Consider the following 15,535-nt stretch of genomic DNA (forward strand, 5'->3'; position numbering starts at 1 on the left):
TTGGAGCGTACAACTCGGTTGTGTGAATCGCAGTCCAACAAAACCCAAAACACAAAGCCAGAATCATCCTGCAACTGCTTTAACATATTCATGACTATGCTTCGCCCTCAACCCCATGAGGCGGTCCGTCGTACAATCAACTTTCCCACCTCCTCCCTTTTTTGCAATTCCATCTAATTTATATATCCACCGCTGTGTGATCTATAATTTACTTACAGCAGCTTTGCTCTCTTTCAAAGCGGTCAACTTCTCAACGGCCACATCAAGTTTAACAGTCTCCTCTCGGCCTTGCACCTCGTCATCCCTATTTCGGATATTGACGGATTGAGAGTCCAGTTCATCTTGACCGACGACTGTTGGCAGAACGAAGAAGACAAAACAGAAGTCAGCGAGCAACCACTATAACGAGCATGCCCCAACCTGGATCTCTAAACCCACCCATGATGAAATTCCATTGAGCAGTTTGAGCATTCCTAATCTTCTTGTTCAAGGTATTATCGCTCAAGTCCGCTTCGGCGTATAATCCGGCGTCGGTAAATCTCTTGGATACTTGTTGAGCGTATTCGACGTATGCCTTGGCTACGGGGATGACGACGACTTGTCGGGGCGATAACCAGAATGGCCTGGTCACGTTCTATATCAGTATGACGTGCATCATCTCATATTTTTTTTTCGAGGCCATTGGACAAGACAACTCACCATTTACCACCCGAGGATTCAGTGATAATAGCGATGAACCTCTCTAAAGATCCCAAGATAGCTCGGTGGATCATGACAGGTCGTGCGAATTGAGCACCAGGGGTAGATTCGGAGGATTGCTCGGCGGAGTGGTATTTCAGGTTGAATCGTTCGGGAAGGTTAAAGTCGAGCTGTAAATCATAGTAGTGTTGTCAGCTTGGGCTCCACAACGACATGGGAAGTAGTCTAGCTGACTCACCTGGATGGTACCGCATTGCCAGTTTCGCTTCAAGGCATCAGTCAATTGGAAATCGAGCTATCACACGTCATCATATCAGCGTACTATAAGCCATGGGTAATTACCAAGAATAAGGGATTTACCTTGGGACCATAGAAAGCGGCATCTTCCTCGTTAACGTGCCATTTACCAGGAACCTTCTTCTCCAACACTTCCCTCAGCGTAGATTCCGCCTTATCCCACAAGGCAAGATCACCCATCCATTTCTTGGGGTTTCGGGTGGATAATCCCACTTTGTAAGTGAATCCGAAGGGTTTGTAGACAGCATCGAGGAATTCAAATGCTCCGTACAATTCCGACTCTACTTGATCGGGAGTACAGAAGATGTGTGCTAACCACCAAACCATACATCAGCTTTCATTGCTTTTTAATCACACACAAAGCGAGAGCACAGCTCACCATCATCTTGTACGAATCTTCGTACTCTGGTCAAACCTGACAAAGCTCCGGAAGCTTCATTTCGATGCAATACACCAAACTCAGCATATCGCAGTGGTAATTCCTTGTATGATCTCTCTCGAGAATCGAAAATCACACAATGCCCGGGACAGTTCATAGGCTTCAAAGCGAAAGTATCTTCGTCGACTTTGAGTTGGAACATATCTTCAGCGTAGTTTTGCCAGTGTCCTGAGGTTTCCCATAATTTCGAGTTGAAGATGTTAGGTGAGCCCACTGTACCATAATCACATCATCAGTAAGCTACTCCTAAATGCTCATTAGTCAGCTTACCTTCCGAGAAACCTCGTTTGAAGTATTCAGCCTAACGAAACTCGTCAGCTGTATCAACCACATAGAAAGTTTACCAACTTACCTTGATGAAGTTCATGAGGGTGTTGTAGATTCTCATACCGTGAGGTAAGAAGAAAGCACTTCCTGGGCTCAAATCATTAAACACGAAGAGCTCTTGATCTTTACCGATCTTTCGGTGATCTCGTTTGGCAGCTTCCTCGAGGTATTTCTTATACTCTTTCATTCGGTCGTTATCGGGGAAGGACATTCCGTAGACTCGTTGGAAGGTATCGTTCTTGGCATCACCGAGGAAATAGGACGAGGAGTTCTGCAATCGAGGATCAAATAAGCTGTCGGATCCCTGTGAGTTTGTCAGGCAGCTCACGCACCTTGGTAACTGCAAGAGCCTTGATTCTACCGGTATGAGGAACGTGGGGACCAAGACACAAATCTATCAGAGGACCACATTTATATACGGTGGTTCTGGTTCCATCAGGTACTTTATCGTTGATATAATGTTGCTTGTATTTGTTGTACTGTGCCATTACGCATAGTCAGCAAGCTGCACCAGTATCATCGAAAGTCATGTGAATCATCGCTACTCACCTTGAACATCTCCAACAAAGTCTCTTTTGGCAATTCCAGTCTCTCAAAGGGTTGTTTCTCCTTCACAGCAATCTTACAAACATCCTCAATACCCTTATAATCCTCCTGATTTATCGTTCTCCCACCTGCCAGACCCATATCATAGAAGAAACCACCTTCCTCCAAAGGCGGTCCATAACCAAGACAACAACCGTCAAACCTCCTCTCACAAGCTTCTCCCAGAACGTGCGCAGACGAGTGCCAGAACACCTGTCGAGCTTCATAATTGTTATCGGGCGAATCGAAATCGAGGAGTTTCAGATCGCAGGAAGATTCTAATGGTCGAGTGAGATCCCATAATTCTTGGTTGTTCACTTTGGCAATTATCACTTTATCTGCTAATCCCGGTGAGATACCTCTGGCAATTTCCAGGGGAGTGGTCTCCCATGCCTTTCCCTCGATCTTCTTCCCGTCTGGGAGGGTGACCGTGATATCTACTCGCTCTTGTTCTGAAGGTTACCAAAAACATCAGCGGTTCTCCCTCAACCCAGATTCCGATATCAACGGCAAACTCACTGGCAACAAACTCTTCATACTCCGCCTTGTATTTATCGTAAATCTGAATCCTCTCAGCGAAGAACTCAGGTGGAGGACTAAGCTCCAAAGGTCCACCACCACCACCTCCCTTCTTATCTTTCTTCTCCTTCTTATTTGGCTTGCCCTCTCCGCCTTGCTTCTTGTTTACCTGGGTGGCAGAAGCTCCAGGAGTGACAGGTTCCAGACCCTCAGCGGGCTTGGCAGGTTCGGCGGTAGAGTGCACAGGGTGGGCGGCAGATGACATGCTGCTGCTGTGTTTTCGGATTTGAGGGATGGATTGAAAGGTTGAAGGAATGAGCCGGTATCTAGCGTTTGATATAGGTTTTGATATTGGGAATAAGGCTCTTGTAGCGAATAGTCTTCTGATGAGCATGTAAGCCTTTGATCAAGGCAGTTTGTTCACCTGTTTTGAGGGGTATCGTATATGATATAAAGGAATGATTAGATATATGGGGATCACTATATCAACTCTTTCGACTCGTAAATACACTCCTACAACCAAAATCCCAACTTCGACTTTTCGGATCCAAGCGTTTACAACAGCTAGGCGCACGAGAGGTCATGATTCGGTTTACCAAGGTGCCTAACAGACATCCTGCCATACTGAAAATAGGTTCGCGTCGAGATGTTGCCGACTTGACTTTGGCTCGTCCAAGTTATAGTTACGTCCAAAACATCAGTTAGTTACTAGTATATCAATCCAAAAGATATCTATCTAGCTATCAATTATCTGTAAACCCTACTACAGAATCCGACCAAGATGGCAGAAGGAGAGTCACAGACAGAGCGAACGATAGTCATCTACGGCCAAGGGTGAATCTATCTCAACATGATCACTCCATTTCTAATTTAGGCTAACCATGATTCGACTCAACTCAATAGCGGTATCCAGACCGACCTTGACCTCAACTCTCTTGCCGAAGATGAAATCGCTGCTGTCATCCCAGATCTATTGGTGGACTACTCGGCAGAATGTAGGGATTGGACATTGATCGCTAGCGAACATTGGAGGCAGCAAAGATGGGCTAGAGCGGAAGAGTTGTTAAAGAGAGGTATCACCTGTGAGCTAAGTATCTTCGGTCTAGACGGAACTATGAGCTAACACTTTATAACAGTCTTTGCTGGAGGTACCGGAAGACACCCCGATCCTGTAGCTTTGGTGAACTTACATGCAATGATGGCTCATTTGAATCTACATCTGGCGAAGACAGCACCAAAAGTCATACTGCCTATAACAAGTGAATAAATTTCTCTGCTTCTAAACGCACGCGAAAAGCTAAAATCAGATGGTAGAGTACGACAAAATACCAGAAGGGACCAAGACGAAGGACTACTATCACAAGGAGGCTGCTGCAAACCTCAACGCAGCAAGTGAAGCGTTACGTACATCTGGAGCAGGACAAGATGACGAGCCTGTCAGTCTGGCAATGGGAAGAGGTACGTGATCTGCACTTGACATCTAAACCATCAAAGAGAATATCTCAGCTGACACCCCGCCTAGTCGTACATTACCTTGCCACTGGACAACCTGGTCTCGCTCACCCCTTGGTTGAACGACTGTTACAGCGGCAGCCGAACAACCTGATAGCATTGACAGCGCAGGTAAGCTACTAGTCTGTGCTTAGAACGCGAAAAGAGCTTACTCTCATTCATTGTAGGCTCGTCTGCAATTCGCTCGACGCGCACATGAAGCAGCCCTTCTCACATATCAAAAACTCCTCTCCCTCAACCCCGAAATGTCACCCGATCCACGTATAGGTCTAGGTCTCTGTCTGTGGCAACTTGGCGATAAGACAAAAGCCCGTACAGCATGGGAGCGAGCCTTGAGCAGAGACCCCACCTCATGGGTCTGTTTATTACTTCTCGGTCTTGCGTCCCTCAACTTGGCAAGAGAACCAGCATTGAAACGAGACGAGAGATTACGTTTAGAGACGGAAGGGGTCGATTTCGTCAAGAGAGCTTTCAAGTTGAATGTCAAATCACCTGCGTCAGCTTTGGCGCTTGCAACAATATCGGGTCAAGGTGGTCAATTGCCTGTAGCGTCCAAATTAGCTGAAAGAGCCATCCAGTATTCCGACAACAAACGACATTCTGTTCTGGCCAATGCTGAGAGAGGAAGGTTGGGATTCTTAGCTGGAGATGTAGCAGATGCGGGAAGATACATAGCGGCGGCCAAAGCGGAGGATCCAAATACTGTAAACATAATCGCTGAGTTGACTCTGGGTCAGATCGCTATCAAATCTGGTAAGTTCGCTGCTCGAAAAGCAACCTTTCACCATCAGCTAACAACCTTTCGTACAGGCAATTTGCGAGAAGCCTTGAATTTCATCGAGCAGACCGCTAAACGCCTGAACGGTAAAGGACCATTGGAATACACGGTGCTACACGCATGTCTGCTCGCCTACCCACATCCCGGTATGTCAAATGAAGAACTAGCCAAGAACCGAGTGACCGCTAGGAACATGTTATCGGAATTACATAACCTGGTAGCTACAGCAGAGAGCGATGAAGATTGGGCGAAATTACGGGGTATAGGGTCAGATGCGGATATCTTTGTGGACCTAGCGAAACTATGGCAAGATGAAAGTCTGGAAAAATCAATTAGCGCTTATCAAACGGCATTATCGATCAAATCGGAATCCGAATTAGAATTGCAGGAATCACAGGATCTGAAACCACCGGATTTGAGGACTGTAAGGATGTCGGATAATTTAGGTGTACTGTTCCAACTTCAGGGGAATGTCGAAACTGCCGAAAGAATGTATCAGGAAGCATTGCAGAAGATCTCCTCGACAGATGGTAAAGACGCTGAAGTTCTCAAGACTATATTGGCGTATAATTTGGGTAGAGCTTATGAAGAAGGTGGTGATACCGTTAAGGCTGCTCAGTGGTATAGAGATGTGCTGAGACAGCATCCTGAACATATGGAATGTAAGCCATATTCACTAGCTCCGGAAGTCGGACATGTGTCTGAGCTGACTTCAAATCCTGCTCTAGCCAAAGTGCGACTTGCCTTGATCGCTGCTTCAGCCGGACGAAACTACGACGCTCATACTTTACTCAAAGAGGCTCTCAAAGCTGATGAAACGAACCTGGTCCTCCGATCTGTATACTCCAATTTCTTGATTTCCCTCGGATCGAATAAAGAAGCTTTAGCGTTTACTTCTCAAACGCTGAAATACGACAAATCAGATGCGTATACATTCTGCGCATTGGGATGGTTACATTTCACCTTGGGTAGAGAAGCGAAAGCTCCCCAGGAAGTAGCCGATCGACCTAAACAATACCTCAGATCTGCTGAAGCTTATGAAAGGGCATTGCATATCGATCCAGCATGTGCTCATGCTGCTCAGGGACTGGCTATTGCTTTGGTAGAAGATAGTTTGACTCCGCCGAAGAACGCTTTGACTGGTCCAGAGGAAGGGAAACACCGAGCTAGATTGGCGGGTCTGGCTTTATCGATATTCAGTAGGATCAAGGATAGTCTTGCGGATGGACCGGTCAATGTGAATATGGGTCATTGTTATTTCATAAGAGGGGAGGAGGAGAAAGCTATTGAATCGGTATGTCCCTTAGTATACTGACATATTCAGGAATAAAGCTGATCTGAACTCCGTGTTTTAGTATGGAACAGCTTCAAACGCGTTCAAGGGACGAAACGTATCTGTTTTGTTGTACCTTGCTCGGGCATGGTACGCTCTGGCGAATAGAGAAGGTAACTTCAGTGCGATGAACAAGGCTTTAGGATACTGTCAGCAGGTCAGTTACGGGTTGGAGTAGTGATAGAATCCCTTTAAAACCGCCAGCTGACCAGGCAAGACTTACTAGGCAATGCACATCCAGCCTTCAGACCGGGCCATCCTCTACAACATAGCGATTATCCAGCAGAAGGCGGCTGAGATGTTGTTCTCGCTTGATGTGTCTAAGAGAACTTTGGAGGAATTGGAAATTGCTCTGAAACAAGCTCAACAAGCTGCCAAGTGAGTATTGCATATTTGTGACTCTTCTCATCAGAACAGATGATGATGACACTGACGATGCAACTCCTATCAGCACTTTCCGTGCCCTTGCAGACGACAGATCCGGTCCTCTCCCCTACGATGCGGATCTCGCTGATCAGAGAGCTCAATACGGTGATAATCTCTTGAGAAAGGCACCGGGAGAGATGGACAAGCAGAAAGCATATGAAAGTGAATTCCAAGCTAGAGTGGAGGAAGCTCGAAAGATGCGAGCGGCCGAACAAGAGAGGATTCAAGCTGCTGAGGTGAGTAAATTCAGCTGGCAGGTCTAAGCGTATGTGTACGCAGCTGAAACACCCGGTTTCTTTCACGTAGGCCGCAAGAAAGGCAGAGATCGAAGCTAAAGCTGCTGCCTTGGCTGAGGAACGACGTAAAGCTAGGGAAGAAGCTTTGGCATGGCAAGAGGAACTCAACGCCAGAGCAGCGGAGGAGGAAGCTAGGAAGGCTAATAATATTGAGAAGCGTAAGAAGAGGAAAGAACAGGGTACGATTGATTCTGGCGATGAAGGTGAGGATGGCCAGCCGAAAGAGAAGAAACAGCGAAGGAAATCTACTAAGAAAGAGGGAGGAAAGAAAGGTAGGAAGAATAGGAGTAAGAGTGAGATATCTGATGAGAATGAGGATGTTTCCCCTGATGATGAGGAGGGAGAGGAGGACGAGGATGAGGGTGTGGTTACTGCTAGGAAGGCTAAGAATACGCTGGCGATGTTGAAAGCGAAGGTCAGTTCTCCATCTCGCCAATTGAATCGCGTGGGACATTGAGCTGATATATTGAGTTTGGCCGACAGAGGAAGTCAAGGAGGAATGTTGAAGATCCCGATGAGGATGAGGATGGGGATGAGATCAATCTGGGTGCTGCGAAGAAGGGTAAACAATTGTGCGTCATTTCTTTTCTCACCACGGTCACCTCTTATAATAGTGCAATATGTTTGATACGGTGGAATGTGTCGCTGATAATCTCGTCCTGTACTGCCCAATAGCAAATCCAAAGCGTTCATTGAAGATTCCGATGAAGATGAAGATGAGACACCAGCAGCTGCAGATGAAGAACCTGAAGATGAGCAGAATGGAGGATTCCCGGCACCTCCTTCTGAGAATGATGCTGGCGATGAGGACAAGATGGATGTGGACAAGGACGAGGATGAGGATGAAGATTGACCATTATGATAGACGTGGGATCAGGTATTACAATACAGCACGATATGCATAGTTCCTGTATGATCGTATTGACTTATATTGACATTTGTAAACATCTATGCTAATCCCCTACTACCGCGTTCTGCTCAACTTGAGATTCGAAATCGAGATCAGAGCTGATGGACCTTGACCTTCCTTTGTGTTTTAGGGGTATACAATTTGCTGATCTCTGGAGGATTGGGTGAAAGGACAGGTGAGGTGCATATGAAAGGGCGGTAGGTCGAATTGATCGGAGAATACAGGCTAAGGAGGATGATCTGCCTTGGTTATTCTATCATTGATGGTATATAAGTATTCATTAGCGAAACTGTCTGACTGGATCCAGATCTGGCCAACTCAACTTACTCAACCAGCTATTTCCGACTTGAAAAACGACTCAGGCAACATCAATATCCTAGTAAGTACTCTACTCCCTATCATCACAGTCGTATTGACCGGATGTTTGGTATTCAGCTGACCGCGTGACAATATGGTAGGTAGCTTAGTGGACAAACGCAACGATGGTGACGGTGCACACCTCGCACGGAGGTGGAATGGTCCGCGGAGCTCGGCCTGAAGCCATCCTCATCGTCATATTCATCCTTATTGCTTTGTTTGTATTCCTAGGTGGAGGGAGGAAGAAGGGCCAGGGAGGAGGATCATCGAGATATAGGAATGAAGTCAGAAGTGGGGGAGGTAGGGGTCGAGGTGGAGACGAAGAAAGTGATTTGGAAAGTGGTCGCCCGGAGAAATCAAGGCAGGGGAGGGGACATGAGACTCCCACATCATCTGATGAGGAGAGGGATAAGAGGAATAAAGAGAAAGAGAGAGAAGAGAGACATCGGAAACAAAAGGAAGAAGAGGAGAAGAAGAAGCGACAAGCCCAACAGCAACAGCAACAACAAGCCGGGGAAGATCAACTCCCACCTCGAGTCGACGCACCTGATTGGGGACCTTCTGAATTCAAACCGTTATCCGATAAGTTGTGGCAACGCGATCCGACCAAACGACCCGAACGACCCTCTGGCCGATCCCCGCCTATCCTCCTCAAACGAGATGAGAACAACCAGTGGACCCGACCGCCCTTGTCGGGTAAGAAGGGGGTAACGTTCGACGATGGTGGTGTGCAAGGTAAAGAGCTGAGTTCGATCGCTGCGTACCACCAGGGTGATCCCGCCAATAAGATATACGACCAATCTCACCTGGACATCAAGCGGAACCACGTCTCACTCGAGAAAGGTCGGGACGGCGATATCCTGCAGAACAAGATCGACGGTTCCCAATCGCCTTTAAACGAACTAGAAAAGACGGGCAAACTGAGCGGAAAACTGGTGATGATGATGAGACGAGTCGAGTGGGCTTGTCAGATCGATCGTCTGGATCTGTTACAGCAAATTCCCAAGGATGTTTTGAAGCAATCAAACGAAATTATCGATACCGAAACTTTCATACCTAAGATTGGACCTATCCCCAACGCGTTGCTCGACATAGTCCGGCAGATGTTGTTTGAGAAGGTCTTCGACCTCCCGTTGGTATTGGCTTCGCAGGCCTGCCCGAATATGGAGCATGTGGATCCTAACGTACCGTACGATGGGAATCCAGATATCCACCCGCTGACACTGGAAGCGACAACGAGCAACTTTGTCAATATGCATCTCCGCCAATTTGGGATCGCCTCGGACGACATTCACGGTAATTTGGGATATGACGAATGGGCAAAGTTGTCTATAGAATCTATCCGGAAGATAGTCTACGAATGGACAGAGAAGAAATTGAAGGTCGCCTCGGAATCGCAAGGGCAAGCACAGGATTCGAATTTGGACTACACCAGTCGATATGATGTATTCAGATTAGTCTTGGGATACTTCCTACTGTACTATCGAGCGCTAGTATCCCCGCTACCCACGCATTTCAAGCAGCGCTATAAGGTACCTGGATTCGTTGAGAGGGTGGGACCGCTGAATGCGGGCTTGGTCCAGTGGTTCAGATATATCGGTAGATGCCTGTTGGTCTCCAAGGTGTTTAGCGAAACCGGAGGAGAAGTCTCGCCGGATCTGTCGGCGAAAGTGCAAGTTTCCAAACGAGTCAGCCAGGTGGGGCTTATAGTAGATTACACTCTGTTCATACCCAAACCCGACCCCGGCACGACCAACGCGGGTGCAGATTTGCAGACACCCGGGGCATATTATTATCTTGTGCTCGCGTCGTCGCTCTCAAAACTTCGAAAACCGTTGGAGAGGGTCAAACACCTTTGTATAGCTTGGGCTGAACACTTGAATGAGAGGGTATATCCACCACCTCAGCAAGGGGGAAACTACCTGTTCAACGATATATACCCTTTCCAGATCAACCGGATGACCTTCCGACCGGGGATATCAGTTCGATCGCTGGACCCAAAGGCCTTGCAAGCCAGTCTGACGTCGAGATCCCGCCAAGATAGGGCCGCGGGGGATGGGAGGGAAAAGACGATAATGCACGTTTCGTCCGCAAGAATATTGGAGATGTTCGATAATCAATGGAAGCCTCGCGATACGGGGATATCAGAATTTGGAGCGCTGTATAGATCCATGACTTGCCAAATGGTCAGGTTCATCAATAAACGACAGTTCCATTGGTACAGTGATCCAGAAGGTAAAAAGGTATATGAAAAGTTTGATGAGAATCAGTTCGAATTCCTTCTGATGCTCGTTGGTCCATCGCTAGATAGACATCAACTAGAGGAGACGTACAAGAGTAAAGTGACAGGCAAGTATGTGACTGACAAGCCGACAATGATGGAATACGAATATGGAGATACGATCAAATACTCGCAACTCCAGGCAATAGATTTCGGAGGAATAATCCCCATCGAAATACCTCCACCGGGGTACGCTTCCTTGACTGGCAAAAAGTTCTTAAAATTGGATCTCTTCAAGGGATTGAAGTGGATCCTCTTACCTATCCAGTTCAAGTCGGAGGGTGGAGCCCAAGGAGTAGAAGCTAATCTGTACTCTGCGAATCTGGTTGTCAATGATAGCTATGGAATAACCAACCAACTTTATGGGAACCCGCAAAACTCCTTGTCCATCACTTTCCACGGACGATCCCCAGGTGATAGGAATAGGTTGGCAGTGGAATTGGCTCAGACAATTGTGGAGCAGATCAACGGGTGGGTCAAGGATATCTCGTCCAACAACCCCGACCAACAGCAGGTCAAGAGACATGTGATGGATCGGTTGGATCTGACCAAGAGGATGATTAGGAGTAAAGTGAAATTTGTGGTTATAACTCCTGGACAGATGAGTCAACAGGCAGAATTGGAGAATTTCAATGATGCGAATAATTTGGAGGAGTTCGATATCCCCAGGGAGATGTTACCTCCCGCATTGGTGGGGTAGACAGGTTAGTGTAATGTGATTAGTACTGCTTGTGTAATTTTTGTATTTTCTGTGACATCTACCTATGTACAGTATCGCATCTTGTATGCCCATATCGGACTTTCCCATCGAGGTTATCCACATTGATCAAGTCAGTTCACTTCAGTATAACAAATCCATGCATTCATAAATCGATAAAAACTTTCTGTTTCATACATACTGTACTATAATCACTTTCATCCTCTTCCTCTTTCCCGCCCTCTCTTTGCTTTGTATTTGGGTGTTTCTGTTTATTTTCTCTCATTTCGCCTCTATCGGTGAGATCAGATCAAATCCCTCCCTCCACATCCACATCCACATCCACATCCACATCAACATCCCTCAAGATACATCGTCGTCATCCTGTCAAAGAAAAGAAAAAAACCAAAACCAATAATGCTAGAAAGAAGAAAAGATACTAAAAGAAAGGAAAAGAGGGGTATATATGTGTAAATATCAGGATTAGGTAGTTTTTATGACTTGGATTTATTTGTATCGAGGTGGGAAAAGGAGATATGTACATCGAGTTGAATTCACTTGGTCAGACTGACCCAAACGGCATTTACTGTTGATTGAGTGTTATCAGCGAATGTCCTGCGTGCGAAACGATAGACAACTCACATCAAGAGAGATACGTAATTGTTCCAATGGGATGGGAACGAAGCCCTCGATATCGATGCCTCGCTCTTGTAGAGCAGATTCGGCATGGGCGGGGACCAGTTGTCTGATGAGATCTGGTCGGGTTGAGAGTTCTGCGAGTGGAGGAGGGGTTTCGCATGCAAGTCAGCACATCATATCCAAGGTGTGACGATTATGAAGGCAGGGTAAACACGAGGAAAGAATTTCTACTCACCCTCCCGAGTGAAATCAAACAAAGCAGGCATTTCCTTCCCATTAGGTAATCTGGATCCCTCTACTCTCAACTCGTCAAAGAACGGGTGAACCAACGCCTCGGGAGCTGTCAACCTTGCTGTAGGGGTGTATTCGAGCAGGTTGCTGATGAGCGCAATGGCATCTTGGGGAGTTCGGGGTCGGAAGACTTTGGTGAATGGATGGGGTTTGATTTGAGGGAATTTGTGTTCCATGTACTAAAGGCGAGGAGGAAAAACGGATTCATCAGTAAAAATACAAACATTTTCAACTGGAACGGTAGTGTCGACACTCACGTTAGGGTTCATAGTCTTGATTTGTTCCCTCGTGGGCGTACCCAAAACCTTGATAATCTCGACCAACTGATCTATCCCCGATTCACCAGGGAAAAGAGGCTGACCCAACATCAACTCAGCCATCACACAACCCGTCGACCAGATATCGATATTTGTCGTATAGTTGGTAGCGCCAAAGATCAATTCGGGCGCACGGTAGTATCTCGAACAGATGTATGAGACGTTTGGTTCGCCTGCAATCAGGATCTTGGCGGAACCGAAATCGCATAACTTCAGGATACCGGTCGCGGGGTTGAGTAAGAGGTTTTGAGGTTTGATATCTCTGTGACAGATTCCTACGGAGTGGATGTACGCTAGGGATCGGAGTAGCTGATGATCAGGTGAAAGGGATCAGTCTCATACTTTGTGTCCACATATATGGTATGAATAATGATAGATAGGGTATTAGGTATCGGTGAGACCGCTCGACTCACCTGGTACATGTATAGTTTGATTTGTAGCATTGGCATAGCCTGTTTGAGCTTGGCGTAATGTCTTGATGCTCTGTAGACTGTTTCGGGGACGAATTCAAGTACGAGGTTCAGGTAGACTTCATCTTTCTTGTCACCATTCGAGTAGAAAAAGGCTTTCAAGTCAACTACGTTGGGGTGAGAGACAAGTCGCATGATCTGTAGCTCTCGGTTCTGTGTGAATCAATTAACAAACAAGTAATCAGCGATCAGATTGGGCTCCTTCATCGTGCAGATTCCGCGATCAAACCCACCTTGAATCGTTTATCTTGTAGGACCTTCTTGATGGCAATTTCAGATTCAGGTTCTTCCACTCCATCATCGTGCTTCACAGCTATGTTGTCATTGTCACGATCAGCTGGAGATTCCCACAGACGGACCAGTGAAGAAGACTCACGTAGCATCTTGGCAGCAAAGACCACACCGAAACTTCCATTTCCTACCACTTTGCAATTGGTGTATGAGATGCTCATCTCCTTGCCCGTCTTTCCAGATTGAGCTTGTACAGTGACAACTCGACTTGGGTCATCGGCTGAATCGCACAAACACGTACACGTAAGCATTTCCTTCCCCATCGCGTACACGGGATTCACACCACTTACGAGTCACCCGGACGCCATTCACGAGTCCTACGCCAGACATGATTTCTCCTGTTGGTTGCTGTTCGTTCGGTAGTCGGACCGAGGGGGGAGGTAAGGTAGATGATGATTGGTGGGAGAAAGTGGGTCGTTGTGCGGAGTACGATCGTCCACGAGATTTACGCATGAATTTGTTGATGGGGGGCATGGAGTGAAGTGTTGGGAGCACGAGATGTACGAGGTGAAGAGAGGGGTGGATGATATAACGAGGAGTAGAATGAATTTAGAAGGGGAGACAAACTTTCTTGTTAGCTATCTGTCTTTCTGAATCACAAAATTCTAGTCCAAGTGAAAGAAAAACGCGTCTTCTTGTTCTACAAATACCATCTCATCGAGCGGAGTATGAACATGTCAAGTGACCAAAAGATACTCCGCTCGTCAACCAGACCGTAGGCACGCACAAGACGGGATAGCCGATCACACCGCCTCGACCCGATGATACAGGACATGAGATCCAACGGAGCTGTGTAGGAGTCTGAAAAGTCACACAGCGGAGTTGGAAAGGTTAAAAAAGAAGACAAAAGAGAGGAAGAGCAGGAGTGACTGAGTTACGTAGAGGAATATATCCATCTCCGCCGCCGAGGTCAGATCGAAGAGAAAAGAGAGCTGGGACAGAAGATGTTCGGAGCCTGAAAGCGGAGTAGAGCAGAACAAGGAGGAACGAAACGCTAAGCGTCGCAATTTCGGTGATCGTCACGAACGACAGCATGATGAACTGAGAAGAGATGTCCTCCTTTCTATCCTTCTCGGTGAGATGGGAATGAGGATGGAAAGGTGGAATGTGAAGGTATGACACCAGGTAGACACTGTCATACCCTGCGCCGCCTGTTGACAATACCATGTGATCACAACAGAGAGCAGACAAGACAGATGATGCTGAAGGTAAAGAGTAACTCACACGTTGAGAAGTATACCTAACAGATGATATGATCTATTCCTAAAATACACCTATGCACAGTGTATTTGAGCTCGTGTTCAAGTTATTCTCAACTCGTTCTAATGATCTAAGAACGTATCGTCCAACTTGTTAAATCGAATCGAATCACGCGAGAGTGATCAACGTTGACGTAAAGCTGAAGGTGGTGATGCGATGAATGGAGGATTGAGGTTGGACAAATAGGACAAAGGATGTTTATATCGAAAGCCAATGATAGTTCGATATACCTATGTGTCTGTCCTGTAGAAGCAATAGCTTTAAGCTCGAGCGTTTGCTAATACTAATAATCCAGAATACGAGGACAGAGCCAAGAAGGGATAGGAAGATCTGATTTGATTTGATTAATCTGATGTCAGACTCCAGAGTACTGTGCGATTGAGGTTTGAGGGTGACGCGTTGGTGTCTGAATCACGGTGTGAGTGAGATGCGCGAGGAGAGTGCTGTGCTTGTTTATGGTATGGTATGTGGTATGGTATTGATGAGCGAATAACAGTGAGATGAATGTTGAATAGGATGTAGTGGTGACTAGTTGGCAGTTGGCGGTGTTGGCAGTGGTAGTGGTATAGTAGAGTGAGTAGTGAGTATGATTCAGGGTCCAGAGTAGCGAATGCACCCATGACCATGACCAAATGAGGGATGAACGAGATGAGTGATGAGGGGCAACAAACCTACTCACTCGTACTCTACACTTTCAATCGTATGTGGCAAATTCACTCATCTACCATACCACCCTGAAACCAACATGGCCCCTGAATTCCCCCCCCTTACTCACCTGATTATCATACTCTTATTACGTATGCAACTCACA

The 15,535-nt window shown here is 46.7% G+C and overlaps 4 protein-coding genes across 4 annotated transcripts; 2 read left to right on the forward strand and 2 right to left on the reverse strand.

The window, feature by feature from the left end:
- Window positions 1-201: 201 nt before the first annotated feature.
- On the reverse strand, window positions 202-3,131 carry I302_105439 (threonine-tRNA ligase; the record flags this gene model as incomplete). The annotated part of the gene is made up of 11 exons (XM_019195297.1): window positions 202-353; window positions 439-623; window positions 700-869; window positions 938-994; window positions 1,060-1,307; window positions 1,376-1,648; window positions 1,706-1,736; window positions 1,788-2,033; window positions 2,095-2,241; window positions 2,312-2,799; window positions 2,867-3,131. 11 exons carry the CDS (start codon window positions 3,129-3,131, stop codon window positions 202-204), a joined length of 2,262 nt encoding a protein of 753 aa, XP_019043010.1.
- A 516-nt stretch (window positions 3,132-3,647) lies between these two features.
- I302_105440 (uncharacterized protein) lies at window positions 3,648-8,064 on the forward strand (the record flags this gene model as incomplete). The annotated part of the gene is made up of 14 exons (XM_019195298.1): window positions 3,648-3,700; window positions 3,770-3,948; window positions 4,003-4,125; window positions 4,181-4,324; window positions 4,389-4,489; window positions 4,546-5,131; window positions 5,189-5,818; window positions 5,885-6,450; window positions 6,512-6,646; window positions 6,716-6,867; window positions 6,941-7,151; window positions 7,222-7,626; window positions 7,695-7,783; window positions 7,887-8,064. 14 exons carry the CDS (start codon window positions 3,648-3,650, stop codon window positions 8,062-8,064), a joined length of 3,552 nt encoding a protein of 1,183 aa, XP_019043011.1.
- Window positions 8,065-8,603: 539 nt separating this feature from the next.
- I302_105441 (uncharacterized protein) lies at window positions 8,604-11,459 on the forward strand (the record flags this gene model as incomplete). The annotated part of the gene is made up of 1 exon (XM_019195299.1): window positions 8,604-11,459. The coding sequence occupies one exon, from the start codon at window positions 8,604-8,606 to the stop codon at window positions 11,457-11,459; it is 2,856 nt and encodes a 951-aa protein (XP_019043012.1).
- A 580-nt stretch (window positions 11,460-12,039) lies between these two features.
- I302_105442 (uncharacterized protein) lies at window positions 12,040-13,938 on the reverse strand (the record flags this gene model as incomplete). Its single annotated transcript, XM_019195300.1, has 8 exons — window positions 12,040-12,042; window positions 12,099-12,229; window positions 12,331-12,565; window positions 12,644-13,012; window positions 13,117-13,326; window positions 13,407-13,486; window positions 13,550-13,684; window positions 13,755-13,938. The coding sequence occupies 8 exons, from the start codon at window positions 13,936-13,938 to the stop codon at window positions 12,040-12,042; spliced, it is 1,347 nt and encodes a 448-aa protein (XP_019043013.1).
- Between the last annotated feature and the right edge of the window lie 1,597 nt (window positions 13,939-15,535).

This window comes from Kwoniella bestiolae, chromosome 3 (assembly GCF_000512585.2).
Source record: "Kwoniella bestiolae CBS 10118 chromosome 3, complete sequence".
Classification (NCBI taxonomy): domain Eukaryota; kingdom Fungi; phylum Basidiomycota; class Tremellomycetes; order Tremellales; family Cryptococcaceae; genus Kwoniella; species Kwoniella bestiolae.